General features: G+C 34.0%; 1 protein-coding gene across 1 annotated transcript in view; it reads right to left on the bottom strand.

The window, feature by feature from the left end:
* Positions 1–19,892, bottom strand: part of PIK3C2G (phosphatidylinositol-4-phosphate 3-kinase catalytic subunit type 2 gamma) — a 364,289-nt gene that overhangs the window by 23,754 nt on the left and 320,643 nt on the right. The window contains exon 30 of the mRNA XM_019039448.4: positions 14,963–15,057. Coding sequence (XP_018894993.2) covers positions 14,963–15,057 — 95 coding nt within the window. The remainder of the gene's footprint in view (positions 1–14,962; positions 15,058–19,892) is intronic.

Here is a 19,892-nt window from a genome sequence, read left to right as displayed (position 1 = left end):
TAATAGACATGAAAATCCTCAACAAAATACTAGCAAATCAAATTCAACAACACATTAAGAGGATCATTGACCATGCACAAGTGGGATTTATCCCTGAGATGCAAGGATGATTCTACATATGCAAATCAGTTAATGTGATACATTGCATTAACTGAATGAAGGACCAAAATCGTGTAATCATCTCACTAGAAAAAAAGCGGCATTTAATTAAATTCAACATTCTTTTATGATAAAAACTTTCAAGAAATTTGGTATGGAAAGAATGTATCTCAGCACAATTAAGGCCATATATGACAAACCCATAGCTAACATCATACTCAATGGGGAAAATGAAAGCTTTTCCTCTAAAATCTAGAACAGGAAAAGGATGCCTACTCTAACCACTTCTATTCAATATAGCACTAGAGTATCTATCCTGAGCAATTAGAAAGGAGAAAGAAAGAAAAGTCATCAAAACTGGAAAAGAAGTTAAATCATCTTTGTTTGCAGATGGCATGATTTTATATATAGAAAACTCAAAAGATTCCACCAAAAAACTGTTAGAACTGATAAATGAATTCAGCGAAGTTGCAGGATACAAAATCAACATGTAAAAATCAGTAGCAATTTTCTAGACTAACAATGAACTTTCCAAAAAGGATATCAAGAGAATAATTCCATTTGCAATAGCTACAAAAAATATTTAGGAAAAAATTTAACAAAGGAGGCAAAAGACCTGTACACTGAAAAATATAAAACATTAATGGAAAAAATTTGAAGAAAACACAAATACATGGAAAGATAGCCTGTATTCATGGATTGGAATAATTAATATTCTTAAAATGTCCATATTTCCTAAAAGTGATCTACAGATTCAGTGCAAACCCTATCAGAATTCCAAATTCATTTCTCATAGATATAGAAAAAAAGGAATCCTAAAATTCACGTGGAACCACAAAAAACTCCAAATTGCCAAGGCCATCATGAGCAAAGGAACGAACCCTGAGGCATCATACTACCTGATTTCAAACTACACAACAAAATGATAGTAATTAAACAGCTAGTACTGGTGTACAAATAAATATATCAACCCAATGGAACAGATTAGAGAGCCCAAGAACCCCCACATGTACAGTCAATTGATCAACAAGAGTGACAATAACATACGATGAAAAAAGGACAGCCTCTATAATTAATGGTGTTGGAAAAACTGGGTATTCATATGCAAAAGAATGAAATTGAACCCTTATCTCACACCATACATAAAAATCAACTCAAAATGAGTTAAAGACTTAAATATAAGATCTTAAACTGTAAAACTATGAGAAGAAAAGTCAGAGAAAAATCTACATGACATTGGTCTGAGCAATGATTTTTTAGATTTGATCCCAAAGCACAGACAACAAATGCAAAGATAGACAAATGGGATTACATCAAAATGAAAAGCTTCTGCACAGCAAAAGAAACAATAAACAACGCAAAGAGACAACCTATAGAATGGAAAAAATATCTGCAAGTCATATATCTGATAAGGAATTAATATCCAAATTATATAAGGAACTCAACTCTATAGAAAGAAAACAATTCAATTAAGAAGTGGGTCAAGAAACCCAGATAGACATACTTCAAAAGACCTATGAATGCCTAACAGATACATGAAAAAAATGCTCAGCATCACTAATTATTAGGCAGATGCATTAAAATCACAATGAGATATCACCTTACACCTGTTAGAATAGCTATTATCAAAAAGACAAAAGACAATTATTGACAAGAATGTGGAGAAAAGGGAACCCTTGTCACTGTTAGTGGGAATGTAAATTAGTACAACCATTTTTAAAAACAGTATGGAAGTTCCTCAGAAACTAAAAACAAGATTGCCATATAAGCCAGCAACCCCATTTCTGGGCATTTACATGAAAGATTTGAAGCCGGTATGTTGAAAAGATGTCTGCACTCTCATATTTATTGCAGCACTATTCACAATAGCTATATTATGAAATCAACCCAAGCGTCCATCAAGTAATGAATGGATAAAGAAAATGTGGTGTTTGTGTACAATGGAATATTATTAAACCTTAAAAGAAAAGAAATTCTGTCATTTACAATAACATGAATAGAACCGGAGAATATTATGCTAAGTAAAATAAGCCAAACACAGGAAGACAGATACTGCATGTTCTCACTTATATGTGGAATTTAAAACAATTGAACTCACAGAAACAGAGAGTAGAATGGCAGTTAACAAAGGCTAGAGGTGTGGGAAATGGGGAAATGATAGTCAAAGGTTACAAAGCCTAGTTAGACAAGAGAAATATGGGTTTTTTTGAGATCAATAGCACAGCATGCTGAATATCACTAATAATTGAGTATTGTACATTTCAGTATCACTGAGCAAATTTCTAATGTTTTAATCACAAATAGTTAAATATTTGAGGTGATATATGTTAATTAGCTTAATTTAACCATTCCACATTGTATTAAAAAATCATAATATCACTTTTGTATTTATGTCCCCCATACATATATACAATTATAATTTGTCAATATCCAATATAAAATAAATGGTAGAATAATCTTTCCAATGTGTGTGTGTGTTGATTGTTAATATAAAGGTGGAATAATTTCAGGTCTTTATGAATTAAATTAGCATGGTCTCGTACTTCATTTCACATCAATTTAAGCCAGTAACAAGAATCTTATGATAAATAGGTGATTTTCAATAATTATTTTGTAAAAATAAGTTTAAAAATCTAACCACCATGTGTCTAGCACTTTGCATGATTGTAAGAGAGCACAAAAAGGACATCAAAATAGCTTCTGCCTTCAAAGAAATAACAAATTCACTAGTATAATAATCTTGTTATATACATATTTGTTAATAACATATATATAAAACATGTTATACACATGTATGTTAATAACATATATATAAAAAACATGTTATACATATTTAATCTTTGACTTGACGAAGTTATCAACTGGACAGAAGTCACAGTCTAGTAGATATAATTCTTTTTCTAACTCAATACATGCAAACTAAATTTCTTCTAAAAATTCAGAATTCTAATTATATCCCAGATTTTGTCACTGAAGTGTCTTGTGAAGTTGGGCAAGTTTTTCTATTTCTCTATTTTAATAACATGTAGAAGTAAGGTTTTAAACTTCACTTATTTTTTAGAATGTACTAAATACCAAATGCTGATGAGTTGTTTATGAGCTAACAGGCAATTGAACTCTTTGTTTTTCTTTTTTGTTTTTTGTTTTTGTTTCAAGTTGCTTTGAACTGCCTTAAATGATTCCAAATTTCGTGACACTCAGACTCTATTCCCAGATGCTGAGAAAAATTGTACAAATAAGAGAAGATGAACTATCCATTGTTAGTGATTATTGAGAAACTATACAAAACAGATAAAATACTGGAAGATTAAATTCATATATTTTTCTTACTACAGGGAGAAGACAGATTGAAAAAGAAGAACCTATTAATTTAGAGGTAAAATATAAGCATTTTCTACCTATATACCTTAGATACTTATCTTTATCCTGTACCACTAAACAGTTTTATCATGGTTTAAAGAAATATATAGGTATGCAATGTGAACGTGTCAATAACCTGAGAATGAATGTGTCAATAATGTGAATATGCTGGATTAAATAACCAGGATTAAGAGGGACTGGAATGCTGAATTGTATCCAACAAGGTTAAAAAGGATAGATTGAAGATAGATTGAATGTCAGTTTCTTCTTTTGGGTGTAGAAAACTCACTTTGCAAATTCAGAATATAAAAAAAAAAGTTGGCTTAGCAATAGCACTTGGGAAAATTTAAAGAGTTATGGATGAGTATAGGTTCAATACATTTGTATGCCAGGGATTACTAGCTGCACCCTACAGTATGGTTACCTATCTATCTATCTATCTATCTATCTATCTATCTATCTAATCATTTATTTATCTGTCATATGCACAAGAAGCCCACTTTAAATGTAAAGACACAAATAGGTTAAGAATAAAAGAATAGAAACGCTATACCATGCTAATATTAATCAAAAGAAAGCTGAATTATCTATATAACTACCTGGAAAAGTATTTTTGAGGGCAAAAAATACTACTAGAAATAAAGATGTTCATTTTATAATGATGACAGGGTTAATTAATCAAGAGGACACAATCTTAAATATGTATGCAACATTATACAAATTAAAAATTAGAGAGATTTTAATACCTTTCTCTTAATTATTCGTAGAACTAGTATACAGATAATTAGTAAGGCTATAAAAGACCTGAACAACATAATCAATGTGACTTAATTGACTTTCATAGACCCCTCCGTTTAACAAGAGAACTCATATCCTTCTCGATTGGACATGGGATATTTACCAAATGTGTCATGCCTGGGACATAAAACAAGTTTCAATATATTTTAAAAAATTAAGGGGCCGGGCGCGGTGGCTCATGCCTGTAATCCCAGCACTTTGGGAGGCCGTGGTGGGCGGATCACGAGATCAGGAGATCGAGACCATCCTGGCTAACATGGTGACGCCCTGTCTCTACTAAAAATACAGTAAATTAACCAGGCGTGGTGGTGGGCGCCTGTAGTCCCAGCTACTCGGGAGGCTGAGGCAGAAGAATGGCGTGAACCCGGGAGGCGGAGCTTGCAGTGAGCCGAGATCGCGCCACTGCACTCCAGCCTGGGCGATGGAGCGAGACTCCGTCTCAAAAAAAAAAAAAAAAATTAAAATCATACAAAGTATGTTCTTTGACCATAATGTAATTATTAGATATTAATAACAGATACATCTCTGGAAATTTTCCAAATACTTGAAAGTGAAACAGCATGTGTCTGAATAATCCAAAGACAAAGAAAAAATCAGAAGGGAAATTAGAAGAATTATAAACTGAAAGAAAATGAAAATATACCATACCAAAATTTTGGGGATACAGCTAAAGCATTACTCAGAAAAAAATTATAACACTAATTACCTATGTGATAAAAGATGAAACATCTCAAATTGGAATTAGCTTCCGTCTTAAGAAATTAGAATGAGATTAAAATCTTTAGCTTTTTTTGTTTGTTTGTAGAGTTTGTCTGCTTGGGGCAAATTCTTTGTGTTTTTTTATTAGAATATGTATTTCTTTCTCCTTTGCTGCAGAGGATATTTTCTCTGGTGATAGAATTCCAAACTGACAGTTCTTTCCATTTTTCCCAACATTTTAAAGACGTTCCACTGTCTTCTACCTTCTGCTGTTTCTCCATAGTCTCTAGACTACATTATTTCACTGTTCCTCCATATACCATATGTTGTTTTTCTCTGTTTCAAGATATTTTTAGATTGTTTTTAGTTTTTAGCAGTTTTATTACAATGTGTAATATATAATTAAATAATATATAATATAATTAAATTTATGTCTTTCACTAAGTTTCTGGCTATCAATTCTTCACATATTTTTCTGCCCCAACCTCTTTCTTCTGTCTTTCTTGGATTCCAAAGGCACAAATGTAAGATCTTTAGATATTTTCCAACAGACTCCCAATCTTCTGTTCTCTTTTATTTCAATCTTTTTTCCTCTACGTTCTGTAGCTTGGATAATTTCTATGAGTCTGTCTTCAAGTTCACTGTCATCTTCATTCTTCTCTTGAGTCCATCCAGCAAGATTTATCATTTTAGGTATTTTATTTTTCAGTCTTTAAATGTACATTTGTTTTGTGATTTTTATTTCTTGCCAATAATTTCTAACATTTCATTAATTTCAAGTGTGTTTTTTTCTTACCTCATGGAGGATAGTTATTATAGCTGCTTTAAAATATTGCCCAACAGCTCCAAAATCTGGATCATTTCAGAGTGTATCTATTGTCTTTTCAACTGAGGATTGTTCGTATTTTCCTGGGTATTATATAAGCAATTTGAGTTGTATTGTGGATATTTTTAATGTTATGTTGTGGAAACTCTGTGCTGTTTAATCTTCTGGAGAAAGTTGACATTTTAAAGTAGGCAATCAATCTAGTTATATTAGGAATATAAATTCTGTTCTAACTTTTGTTTTTAGGTGTTCAAATCTCAGTTAAATTTGCAAAGGCTTTTTTGTTCTGATATAAGTCTGTCCTGCTCAATAGCAGCTCAGGGATTAGGCTGAGAATTGTGTAGATTTATATACAGAGATAGTGCATACCCTTCTGTCTTTTATCGGAGACTTTCCTATAGTCTCTGGCAAACATAGGCCACGTTTCTTGGTTCTTTCAATCAGAAACACAAAGTTTCTGTTGGAGATTTTGCTGTCAAGGCTGCCACTACCATCTTGCTTCTCTGCAACTAGGGTCCACCCTCAGGGCACAGCTCTACAGATACATAAGTTAAAAAAGAAAAAAAAAAGGAGAGAAAACATCCTTATGTGGGTAAAATCTCCAAGTTCTGATTTCCTTTCACAATTTGCCTCCTTTGGTTTATTTTTAAGGTGTCTTATATAGTTTTAAAAAATATATTTTCATAAATTATAGTTGTAATCAGTAGGCAGGATGGGCTGTGGTGGTCTTATGCCACATGCCACAACTGGAAGAGCTAATTTTAATTCTCAGCACATACATAATAGCCTACTATAATCAGCCTGTCAGAGGTTTCACATTACACCTAATATCTTTTGCTCTTTATCCTCTTTCATTTAGCTAGGTAATGTCTCCACTATAGAGGGTTTGCCAAGTACAATGTAGCCACTATCCTTGGGGATATTTCGTGGGTACATAAGAAGATGCTCAGGTCTCTGGCTGGAAACTGTTTTTAATGAGCCAGGCAAACATTTGAAGAGTCTTTCTGGGCAGTATCTGGCAAGAACAGGTATAGCCTAGAGGTACATAGCAGAAAAATAGACTGCTAATGCTATAATACGATCTAGAATCAAAAATAAGGGCTCATAATTGTGAAGGCTTTAGATTTCAGCCCTTAGTTATGAGATCTTGGAAAAATATTTAAACTTGCTGAATTTCAGTTTACTATTTTGTGAATATGCGTACAAAATTTTCTCTCTTTTGGTGAAACATGTATAAAAGTGACAGTTCTTGGCATACATGGTATAGGCAAAAAAGCTTTTCATGATATTCATAGAAAGCGAGTGAAACTGAAGACAAAAAATCTGGAAAAGTCAGAGAGTCTATAGTTCGTATGTAAGTCATGCAGCAAGGAAGCAATGTATCACATGTTTATTTTCAGGATTCCAATGAGTTGAATGATAGGTGACACTTTTTTTTAGGTAATCTCTCTGTATGCACACTTACAAATTTTTTATAAGGACAAATAACTGAGATAGGCGGTCAGTACAGGTAGACTGCTTCCTCAGATGGCAAAAATCTCCCCTGAAGGAATACAGAAGCATAAAGCAGGAGAAAGAAGATTCTGCCACTCAGTAAGCTAAAGGGATGAGACAAAAGACTTGAATGTTTTTGGCAAAATGAAGGCCTATCTGCATTAGATTAGAGTTTTAATTCAGGAATTGCGTGACTCCCAGCATTTACATTTTAATATTTGCTGTTAATAAAAAGTATTTTAACTACTGGATAAAAATAAAATTTTTAAATCTCTGGAAATTATTTAATCCATTTTGTATTTTTTGCATATTCAAAATATAGTTCTAATGAAATGACTCTTTTAAAACAATTTTATAAAACAAAAATTTTCAGCTTTTTGCTATTCTCTTTAGGTATGTACTTGTTCATCAATCTTTAAAGTTCTTTATTGCTTCTTTTGTAGGTTAGAACTTTTTTAGGTCAGAATGTAAAATTGAGGGAGATTTAGAGAAAGGGCAGAGATTAGGGTACAAGACTGTCAGAAAAGAACAGAGAGAGAATAAATGAAATTTTAGTCATGTGGCGACATATCCATTGATGGCTATGTCATCTGGAGAGAAGGAAAGTGTTCAGGGTTTTTGAACATTAAAAATAAAAGCCCTCAACAAGAATTCACCTTATTTTTAAGTGAGACGGATGTTAAGATCAAATATTTGACATTTGACCATCCTTAGTTTAGTGTCAAGTATTATAGGTAGCTGAATTCACAGATAAAAGCTACTGATTTATAAATATAGCTTAAGCTTTTCTGGATTGTGGATATTTTTCACATGATGTATACTTAAGCAAACATTTGCTTATTTAATAACTGTGTTAAGGGCATAATATTTTGCTAACCACTGTATTCAAAATATATTTTCCACAGTTTTTTATACTCAGCAAATTCTCAATACAATTGAAACTGCAGGATAAATTAAGATAATCCAAGTTTTAAGAGCTAAGTCAGTGAATATCAAATAGATGGTGTATATAGTAAAGTTTCCAAAGAAAAGAAAGGTCACTAGGAGCAGGAGTGACCCAGGAGCTTCAGGGAGGATGAGCGATTTGACCTAAGCCTAGAAGATTACATTGGACATAAACAGTAAATAGAAGGTAAATAGATGTATGACCTAGTCAGATAGAATGAGTGGTGTGTATTTAGTTAACAATGAATGATCCTTCTAGATGTAATACAAATTTTGTGTTGAGAGGTGAATATTAGAGGTAGGTTATAGCTAGATTGTATAGTACTATAAGGTATTAAGCTAAGAAATTTCAAATTTACAGAGACTCTGTTAAAATTTTTTATTGATATAGTAAAATGCAGTCTTAGAATGTTTTGTGCAGGAGAGAATTAGAGAAGAAAACAAGGAATATTATAGCAGCCAATCAAAGTAACCCATAGATGAATCAATGGAGAATGTTGAATAGGATTTTGAGAATAATAAAGTAATCTAAAAGAAACTAAAAGGATTTGTTGATGATTATATATATGAGTAAAATAATGAATTGAAATATAGAAAAAAAGTACAGCCACCATTTGATCCAGCAATCTCACTACTGGGCACCTACCCAGAGGAAAAGAAGTCATTATATGAAAGACACTTGCACATGTATGTTTATTGCAGCACAATTTGCAATTGCAAAAATATGGAAACAGTCTAGATGCCCATCAACCAACAAGTGAAAAAAATGATATATATATTTTAGGTATATATATATATACCACATTTAGGTGTGACCATTGAGTAATACTACCGTGATATATATATACATATACACACACACACACACACACACACACACACCGTGGAATACTACTCAGCCATAAAAATGAATGAAATAATGGCATTGGCAGAAACCTGCATGGAGCTGGAGATCATTATTCTAAGTGAAGCAACTCAGGAATGGAAAACTAAACATTTTATGTTCTCATGTATAGGTGAGAGCTAAGCTATGAGGACATGAAGGAATAATAATGATATAATGAAATTTAGGGACTTGGGGGGAAGGGTGGGAAGTGGGTGAGAAATAAAAGACTACACATTGGGTACAGTGTACACTGCTTGGGTGACGAATTGCACCAAAATCTCAGAAATCACCACTAGGGAACTTTTCCATGCAGCCAAAAAGCACCTGTTCCCTAAAAAGCATTGAAATAATAAAAGAAAAGAAAAGTAATTATAGAGAAGTTTTGATCAGGAATTACTTGATGATGGTGCAAGAATTTATAGAAATAAGTAATTCAGAATGAAAGATGGTTTCAGTGGTAAGCAGAGGGCCATATTGTATAACTGTTCAGTTTAAAGAGATGGCAAGATATTGGACTGTAAATGCCCATTAGGCAGTTGGAAACATGTAAATGAAGGTCAGAGAAAGATTGAATGTAGAGATATAAATTTAGTAGTAATTCATATTATCTTTGAAGTTTCAAGACTGGATAAAATTTCTTAGGAAATTAGTTTCAAAAGTTAAAGCCCTGAATACTGGAAAATCTTCACATTTAAGAGCTAAGGGTAAAGCCAACATTTATTAAGCCACTACACATACATCTGTCTTAAATTTACAAGAGCCAAGGAAGCCTCAGAAATAGTGATGTCCAAGTGGTTTAGAGAATGTGCAGACACAATTCGCTTGGTGCCAATGTCCAGTGAAGTTTCATGAAAAAGCTGGTAACAAAATGTTCAAAAAGGAAGGGCTAGTTAAAGGTGTTTGTTAGCTGTTAGAAAGAGGTCACTGATAACAGGTTTTAGAACAATTAATGGTTTATTTCATTAAAAAATAATAGGTCATCTTTGAGGGTCAATGTTTCTTTGGCAAAAAAAGTCATGAAACACAGTAGAATATCCAGATCTGGACAGGTACTCTTCACTATCCTTTGCTTTGTATCTTATTCTTTGAAATGGTAGATCAATGTCAAAATGGGCCAACTCTGGAAGAACAATTTTCATTCACGGAATGAAGGAAAAACACATTTGATAAGATGCTTGTTATTAGGAAATCATCCTTTATTTTAAAAATTGACATTTATTTAGATTGAAGTGCATCTAGGATGAAACAAAGACAAATTTCCTTTAAGAATCTAGATTTTAAAAAACAACAAAAAATTAAGACTATCAGCGGACTCAGCCAAGTTAATTTTAAAAAGATATGCAGAACATGTTGTTTTTATATGTCAAACATTGCCATCGTCTGTGCTTTATTTTCACAACCCTCAATTGTTATCTTCACCAAGTCCAAGTGTTATCTTTGTTCTACATCAAAGGCACCACAATTTACTTGGTGCCAAGTACCGAACTCACCACATTGTGTGTAGAGCGCCATTTGGGACATTAGGGTACTAGCCACTTGGGTTATTTTTTCAAAGTGGCCCATGAACCATTTGCACCAGACAGCCTTCTGGAATGCTCATATTCTGCAGCAGGAGAGAGGAAAAAAGTCTAGAAATGAAAGAGACGGTAGAGGAATCCACGGGACCAAGAGATGCCTGTATTGTGCAGATGCAGATAGCCCAATCTATACTTACAGAATCAAAATTACTAGGAGTGGCACCCAGAAATATGTATTTGAAAAACAAGGACCCCCAGGCTACACTCAGACACATTAAAAATGTAAAAGAAGGGTTTAAATAAAAAAATTAAAGGTAATACAGTTTTAGTGTGTGTGTGGGTTCTTGTGTTTGACTCTACTTCTCTCTCATGTTAATTTTCATATAGAAACTACTTTTCCCATCTTTTGTCTTATGAAAGGACTGAAGGTACCACATTTGAGTTGTCTTCTATCTTTCCTGACATTTTTTGCTCCTTGTTTTAAGAGCCTGAGAAAGTGTGGGTAGGTTCAATATCAGAAGAGAGTTTCATCCTATTGGTTATGTTTAGCACCTTCTGGAATGCAAATATTCTGGAGAAGGGAGAAGAGAACAGCCTAGAAACTACATAGACTAGAAAAATCTATGAAGTCAGCAGAAAATGCATGGAGAGACATTGTAGGAATCAATGAAAGAGAGCATTTTAAGGAAGGATACATTGAAAAGTGCTAGAGAGAGTTTTTAAAAATATTTCAAATCTAACTGTTTTTTATATGTTTCTTTGTCATATAAACTGAAATGGTGTTTTAAAAAATCATGGCCAAGCTTTTAAATACTTGCACTACTTCATCAGTCTCTGTGTGCTAGAGTGAATGATATTGTGATGCTTTGAAAGGGAAAGAATTTTAGCAATTTTATTTTAGTTTGTGATCTCACAGGAGGAAAGTAACTCTCAGAGCAAAGCTTCATAGATTTAATAAAAGATAAACAATACTTTTCATCAAACTTAACATTAAACATAACAGAATTCTAGGCATAATAATTCATTTTAATATTAACATAAAATCCAGCACAATGTTAGTCTAATTATTTTGGTATGTGAACATACTAAAGGATCGACAAATAACAATTAGCTAAAACTTGAAATTAGCAAATAAAATATGTTGAGAATTTATAGATGGATTTTTATGTCATTTATAGTAGAAAGTTGTTTTAAGCAGAAGAAACAAAATAATCATTTAAAGGAAGCTGTGGAAAATGCAATGCATAACTTTGCTGTGATGATTTTTGGAAGATGAAAACATCCTAGTCCTTAGTTGTTCACATGAGAAGTAAGTCGACATTCTTTTATTTAACCAAGGCTTTACTGAGTACCTACTATATACTTGGCCCTATTCTATACACCTTGGGTTATAGCAGTGGCACAGGGGAGGAAAGAAAGTAGAAAAGAAAGATTAAAAGTGACAACAAAGAGGAGCAGTGTTGTAGTTTTAAATTTGGGAGTCAGATAGGACTTTACTGAAAAGGTGAGAGTAAAATACAAGCATTTGGGAGATGTGAGATTGAGCCACAGAGAATATTGATCCATGAGCTTGGGAAGAACATTCTAGGTAAATGGAGTAGCAGACACAAAGGTCCTGGGGCAGCAACATGCCTGCCATATTCAAGGAACAGCAAAGAAGGCACTGAGGCTGGCATGGAGTGACTGAGGGAGTCTGTGGCTGGAGATGAGGTTAAGAGGTCAAGAAGTGAAGATTGACAGGGTCTCACAGGTCATTAACAAGTACCTTGGCTTTCACTGCAACTGTTATAAGACTCCTTCCCCAAAGGGATATGAAGAGAGGAATGACAGGATCTGACTTTTATTCTCAAAGGAACATTCAGGCTGCTAGATTAAAAAGAGATTATAAAGAAGGACAGAAGCAGGGACAACTGTTAAGAAACTATAGCAGTAATTCAAGTAAGAGATGCTGGTGACTTCAACCAAAAGTGGAAGCAGTGGAGGAGAAAGTTGGTGTGTTCTGGATTTATTTTGAAAGCAGAATGACAGAATTTGCTGGTAATATGGATGTAGCTTGTGGGGAAGGAGAGGAGTCAAAATGACTCTAGGTTTTTAACCTGAGTAACTAGAGAATGAAGGTGCTATTTACTGAGATGAAAAAGGTGGCAAACGATGTAGGTTTAGAGGGTCAGTCATGAGAATTTTGGTGCATATTGAGTCTGAGACACTTATTATACTAGAGTTGTTGATAGTCAGCTGTACATATAACTCTGGATTTCAGATGAGATTTCCAAGCTGGAATTGTAGATTTGGAAAAGAAAAACAAGTAAGTCATGTTTAAAGCCATGAGGCTTGAGGTAGAAAAAGGAGAGGTCTAGGATTGAGTTTTAAGGCACTAAAATCTTTCAATGTTAAGAGATTAGGGAGAAGAGAGGAACTAGCAAGTAAACTGAGAAGGCAGACTGAAACAAGTATTACTACATCATTAGTAGCTCTTTTTGAGAGCATTGGTAATGTAGAGGTTCTCATGGCCCTAAGTGTTTTTTCACATTTTTTAGGGTCATTTGGTCATTTTCTATTTACCTATAACTTGATCTCAATCTGAAACTCTTGCTCTTTCCCGTTCACTCCTCCTATCCCTGCTTCATGCTTGCATGACATTCATTTTGAAGATCTTCATTGGTACTGTAATTTCATCTGAGTGTAAAATGCATTTTTGAAAACTGTCAAAAGTAATTTGGTGATTCATCTGGTGAATGAAACGGATGACTAGGTTGGTTAATATCACTTCTGATCAAAAACTAGGAGTGACCATTGAGTAATATCACCAAGTTTACTGTGTGGTTTACATGCCCAGTCTAAAAGCAATTTCATCAGGTGTGCTCTAAAATGTTTTGAGCAATGATAACATTACTGGAATAAATATATCATTTCTAAGAGGACTATGTTCAAGACTAATTTTCATATATGAAGTACATACGTAAGTTTTGTTAACTTGATTAATAATATTTCTTAATATTCTATTGTTTTATCATATATGTTTATATAGTTGCTTAAAGTCCATCAACATGCATATAGCCATAAATAATGTCTAACTGAATCTTCATTTTGCAATGTAAGGGTTTCTTTAAAAACTGCTATTTTCATTTAAGATGATTATCTAATGAAAACCAATGGAAAATAATTGTTTTAATTAGTAAAAGATTTGCAAGAAAATGTTAAAATATTTGCCCAAATACTACAAAAACTGCTGATAGTGAACACCAGAGGTTTACAAACATGCTTTCTTGGATGTCTGACTAATAATGAATTTGTAATGAACATACTCTCTTCAAATTATGCCAATTATTTGTTCACCAAACAAATATTTATTGTTTCAATATGTTATGGATGCGCGTCATGTGGAGAAGAGTTTGCTCTTTTAGATCCTTCCAAATGCATCCTCAGAGATTTATGTGCACAAAGAAGAGAGCAAAAATTGTGTTACTGACTTTCTCCACACCTGATATAGTCTCCTGGGAAGTTATACCACGTGGAGAACCCATTTTGTCTAGGCTCAAAGAAGATTAAAATAGTTGGTGAGGTTTCGTGTTTTCCTTCTATGTTTGCTGCACCCCAACTTGGGTCATTAGTCACTTATCCTGTGACACAGAATGCTTCCTCTCTTTCTTAATGATATGGCCCAGTTACCATCATTGCCTCTGACTTGCCCCAACCTTAAGTGGCATGTAATAGAGAGTGGAACTTTTAGTTTTCTTTGGAGGCTAACTACAGATTTTGTTCTAGGTTCTGGGATGGGGAAACGGAAACAAAGATGGGGTTTCCATTCTCAAAACACTATTATTTTTTGAGGAGAAGGAAATATGCATAAGGAATTACATCACAATATGATACTGTATGATGCTATAAACTCAATGTACAATGGGAGTTTGGGGGAGAACCCTAAGAGCTCTTGGTTTCACGGAAGGTACTGGCGTGATGCAGAGACGGAGTGAATTCTCCACCAAGTTCAGCATGATGAGATAGCTGGAAATCATTGGGACTCAGCCTCTTTTCTTTTACCCTTCAATCCTCCAGCTAATCCCGCTTTTTCAGAGCCTTTTCCCTAGTCTTTTTCCTGACATTTTGAATAAAATTTAATGTTCATTCTAGGACTTCCCTTGTGAAGTATTTTAGAGTCTTTACCCCAAGGATCACAATCATCCCGAGGCAAAAATATTGTAATTGGCTCATTGTTTCTTACTTAAACTTGGCCGAGATACCCATTCTTCTAGCTAATGTTGACACTAATTGCCCAAAGGAGGTAAGTGATTTCTGGATGTAGGCTTACATGTTTCTTATTATACATAATAAACTTACAATGTTTTTCATGTGTTTCACTAGTATGGTCAGCTTCACATCCTCGTAGGATATGACTAACTGCACCTTAGGCTTCTTGTCTGGAAACTTCTCACCTGATAAAAGAATAGAATTTCAGTGAGTTCAGTTGGAAAAAGCTCAGCACAGGAGCAATCAAACATTTAAAAACTAAAACAGGACCAATAAATAACAAGTAGAAGAAACATTCTTCAGAAAATGTTGAAGAATCTTAATGCTCTTCAGGAGGCAGTTGATTAGATAGAGATGGGATTTGTGTCTAATCTTTAACTAACTCTTCCCCTAATATTTCATATTTTGTTTTGATTGATACCATTATTTTCTCAACAACTTAAGCTTAAAACCTCAGTGCCATTTTTGGCTCCAATTTTCTCCTAAGCATTCATTATAATGAGCTTAAAGTATTAGAGGTCATAGAGATTAAAAGTGTGGCCTTTAGAAATCAGTGAACCTGGGGTTCAAGGCCCAGCACTACTATTCATGACTGTGTCATCATGACTAAATTAATCAACTTTATATAAAATGGAAATAATAGTTACTTTTTGAGATAGGTGGTTGAGATGATTAACTGATAAAATTCAAAAGTTGTCACATAGTAAGTGGTCAATCTGCACTAATCTCTTTTTTCTCATCCCATAGCAGCTAATTCAAACTCATATAAACGTTTTGCCTAAACTACTAGGACATTCATTCACTCCTCCCACCCCCTGCACAGAATCCAAATCTATTTGTATACCATTACCAATGTAAGTTTCAGACGACAACTTTCATAAGATTATTTTTTGATCAAAATGCCTTTCAGAGATTTCTATTGCTTATGAAAAAAGGTCTAAATTTCTCAGCCTTGTATTGTAACTTTTATTACTGTTTTATTTCCCACTTTTATTCTATACTTTTTTTATTATTATACTTTAAGTTTTAGGGTACATGTGCACAACGTGCAGGTTTGTTACATATATATACATGTGCCATGTTGGTGTGCTGCACCCATTAACTTGTCATTTAACATTAGGTATATCTCCTAATGCTATTCCTCCCCCCTCCCCCAACCCCACAACAGGCCCCACTGTGTGATGTTCCCCTTCCTGTGCCCATGTGTTCTCATTGTTCAATTCCCACCTATGAGTGAGAGCATGCGGTGTTTGGTCTTTTGTCCTTGCCATAGTTTGCTGAGAATGATGGTTTCCAGCTTCATCCATGTCCCTACAAAGGATATGAACTCATCATTTTTTATGGCTGCATAGTATTCCATGGTGTATATGTGCCACATTTTCTTAATCCAGTCTATCATTGTTGGACATTTGGGTTGGTTCTAAGTCTTTGCTATCGTGAATAGTGCCGCAATACACATACATGTGCATGTGTCTTTATAGCAGCATGATTTATAATCCTTTGGGTATATACCCAGTAATGGGATGGCTGGGTCTAATGGTATTTCTAGTTCTAGGTCCTTGAGGAGTTGCCACACTGACTTCCACAATGGTTGAACCAGTTTATAGCCCACCAACAGTGTAAAAGTGTTTCTATTTCTCCACATCCTCCACATCCTGTTGTTTCCTGGCTTTTTAATGATCGCCATTCTAACTGGTGTGAGATGGTATCTCATTGTGGTTTTGATTTGCCTTTCTCTGATGGCCAGTGATGAGGAGCATTTTTTCATGTGTCTTTTGGCTGCATAAATGTCTTCTTTTGAGAAGTGTCTTATTTATATCCTTCACCCACTTGTTGATGGGGTTGTTTGTTTTTTTTCTTGTAAATTTGTTTGAGTTCATTGTAGATTCTGGATACTAGCCCTTTGTCAGATGAGTAGATTGCAAAAATTTTCTCCCATTCTGTAGGTTGCCTGTTCACTCTGGTGGTAGTTTCTTTTTCTGTGCAGAAGCTCTTTAGTTTAATTAGATTCCATTTGCCAATTTTGTGTTTTGTTGCCATTGCTTTTGGTGTTTTAGACATGAAGTCCTTGCCCATGACTATGTCCTGAATGGTATTGCCTAGGTTTTCTTCTAGGGTTTTTATGGTTTTCGGTCTAACATTTAAGTCTTTAATCCATCTTGAATTGATTTTTGTATAAGGTGTAAGGAAGGGATCCAGTTTCAGCTTTCTACATATGGCTAGCCAGTTTTCCCAGCACCATTTATTAAATAGGGAATCCTTTCCCCATTTCTTGTTTTTGTCAGGTTTGTCAAAGATCAGATAGTTGTAGATATGCAGCATTATTTCTGAGGGCTCTGTTCTGTTCCATTGGTCTATATCTCTGTTTTGGTACCGGTACCATGCTGTTTTGGTTACTGTAGCTATTTTATACTTTCATTCATATGTTTAGTTCTACAAACAGGCTCTACTATTTCTTTCTAGTAGTTTCTCATATTATTCCTTTCAATTAAAATGATTTTGTTAACCATTTTTGTCTATTGAACTTCTACCTTTCTTCAAAGCTTAATTAAAACGCAAAATAGTTTGTGTGGTCATCTTTCCCTGAACTCTCCTAGCATAGCCCTTATCATGAAATGTTACATTGTAATTATTTTATATGTCTCAATTTGTTTGGGGGATTACAATCTATCTCAGGGCTTACTTTTTACCCCTATATCCCCAAGGGGCAAAGCCAATGCTTACTCCATAATGTGCACATTAAACATTTATTTAATAACAAGAGTAACCTTAATTTTTCTTTTGATTAGTATCGCAACATCGTTAAAATGAGAAATTTAGTTTTTTTAATTAAACATTTATTGTTTACTGCCCAAGGATTATACATAATTTATAGTTTTACTAATATTTCCCTTATAATCTCTGGTTGTATGTTATCTGGGGGAATTTAGAGATCAATTTATTAATAACAAAGAATTTGTCAATGGTCATCAGAAAGTCAATCTTAACTTTCTAATCTTCTCTAAGATTTGAAAATTATACCTGAGCAGTGTAGTTATACTTGATCAGTATAATTTTCAAATATATAACTTTTCAAAGTCTTCTACATGTTTATTTGAGTAATTTATACATTGTATGAGGTGATATTAATTTTATTGTTAATAATATGGATTTCTGACATTGAAAAGGATGTTTTTTACAATTGCAATGGTAATATAAGAAAAAATCACTTATAATATCTTGATTACAATAACTGGGAGAGACTATATAGACTAACACAGAGATACTATGAGTTAGTTCTTAGTAAGACTGAAGTAAATTGCATTTCATAATAAAAAGATGTTTGGTATAAAGGTGCTAAAAATGCTGATGACGTTTTGAGGCACAACGAACATTATATTTGAATTAAAGAGTGGAAGAATTGTTAAGTAGACAGCCAATGTATTTAATCAGAGAAGTTTTAATTCAAAGGTAGAAAATTAGCATAAATTTGTGATTGACTGCCTAAATAGTAAAAGTACAATTGCCACTTGAACTGACTGAAGATGATAGTTCTCCCTCCACCTCTTGTGCAAGATTAGTAACTAAAGTATCCATCAAAACATGCCAGAGTTCAGAACCCAGTGAAAACTCACACCACTAGGAATTGACACTCAGTAGTCAATGTAGCAGTAGGAGTAGAGAGGCTTATTATTTCTGTAGCTTTGACTGTATGCCAGGCTAAGAGCTTTATGTATAGGAACGCATTCAATCATCATAGCAAACCTGTGAAATTTGTATTATCTCCATTTTACACATGAGGAAACTCAGGCACTTGGCCCAAGGTCATAGAGACAATAAATGGTGCAGGTTTAAGTGATCTCCAAAGCCTGTGTTCGTAAGTGCCTGGTTTATAAGCACCATGCTGTAGAGAGTCAAGAAAGGCGGCTACAACATAAGAAAAACAGGTTAAATGAACTCAAGAGGGACATTTCTGAATAGCTTAATATGTTCAAGAAGACGCTAGGATATTTTGGTCTTCGGCTTCAAGTTAGTCTGAGGGATTCAACTATGCTTAGATTAACCATTTATAGTCACCCCAAGAGCTGTTAAAATATTTTTAATTTTTAAATTTAAAATAATTTTAATTTTAAGGATGACTGTGTTCATCAAGGATATCGGTCTGTAGTTTTCTTTTTTGGTTGTGTCCTGTCCTAGTTTTGGTATTAGCATTATGCTGGCTTCATATAATGAATTAGGGAGAGGTCCTTCTTTCTCTATCTTGTGGAATAGTGACAAAAGGATTGGTACCAATTCTTCTTTGAATGTCTAATAGAATTCTGCTGTGAATCCATCTGATCCTGGATTTTTGGTCAGTAATTTATTAACTACCATTTTAATCTCACTGCTTATTATTGGTCTGTTCAGGGTATCTAATTATTCCTGATTTAAGCTACAAGGGTTGTATTTTTCCCAGAATTCATCCACGTCTTCTAGGTTTTCTAGATTATGTGTGTAAAGGTGTCCATAGTATCCTTGAATGATCTTTTGTGTTTCAGTGGTGTCTGTTGTAATATCTCCCGTTTCATTTCTCCGTGAAGTTATTTGGATTTTCTTTCTTTTCTTGGTTAATCTTGCTAATGGTCTATCAATTTTATTTGTATTTCCAAAGAACCAGCTTTTTGTTTCATTCATCTTTTGTATTTTTTTGGTTTCAATTTCATTTAGTTCTGCTCTGACCTTCGTTATTTCCTCTCTTCTGCTGGGTGTGGGTTTGGCTTGTTCTTGTTTCTCTAGTTCCTTGAGGTGTGACCTTAGATTGTGTGTGTGCTCTTTCAGACTTTTTGATGTAGGCAGGCTGGGAACTTTCCTCTTAGCGCAGCCTTAGCTGTATCCCAGAGGTTTTGATAGGTTGTGTCATTATTGTCATTCAGTTCAAAGAATTTTTTAAATTTCCATCTTGGTTTCATTTTTGACTCAATACTCATTCAGGAGCAGGTTATTTAATTTCCATATATTTGTGTGGTTTTGAAGGTTCCTTTTGGAGTTGATTTTCAGTTTT

The sequence above is a fragment of the Gorilla gorilla genome, chromosome 10 (genome assembly GCF_029281585.2).
Source record: "Gorilla gorilla gorilla isolate KB3781 chromosome 10, NHGRI_mGorGor1-v2.1_pri, whole genome shotgun sequence".
Lineage (NCBI taxonomy): Eukaryota > Metazoa > Chordata > Mammalia > Primates > Hominidae > Gorilla > Gorilla gorilla.
The sequence above is the reverse complement of the archived record's forward strand: the minus strand, read 5'-3'. Positions and strand labels throughout refer to the sequence as shown.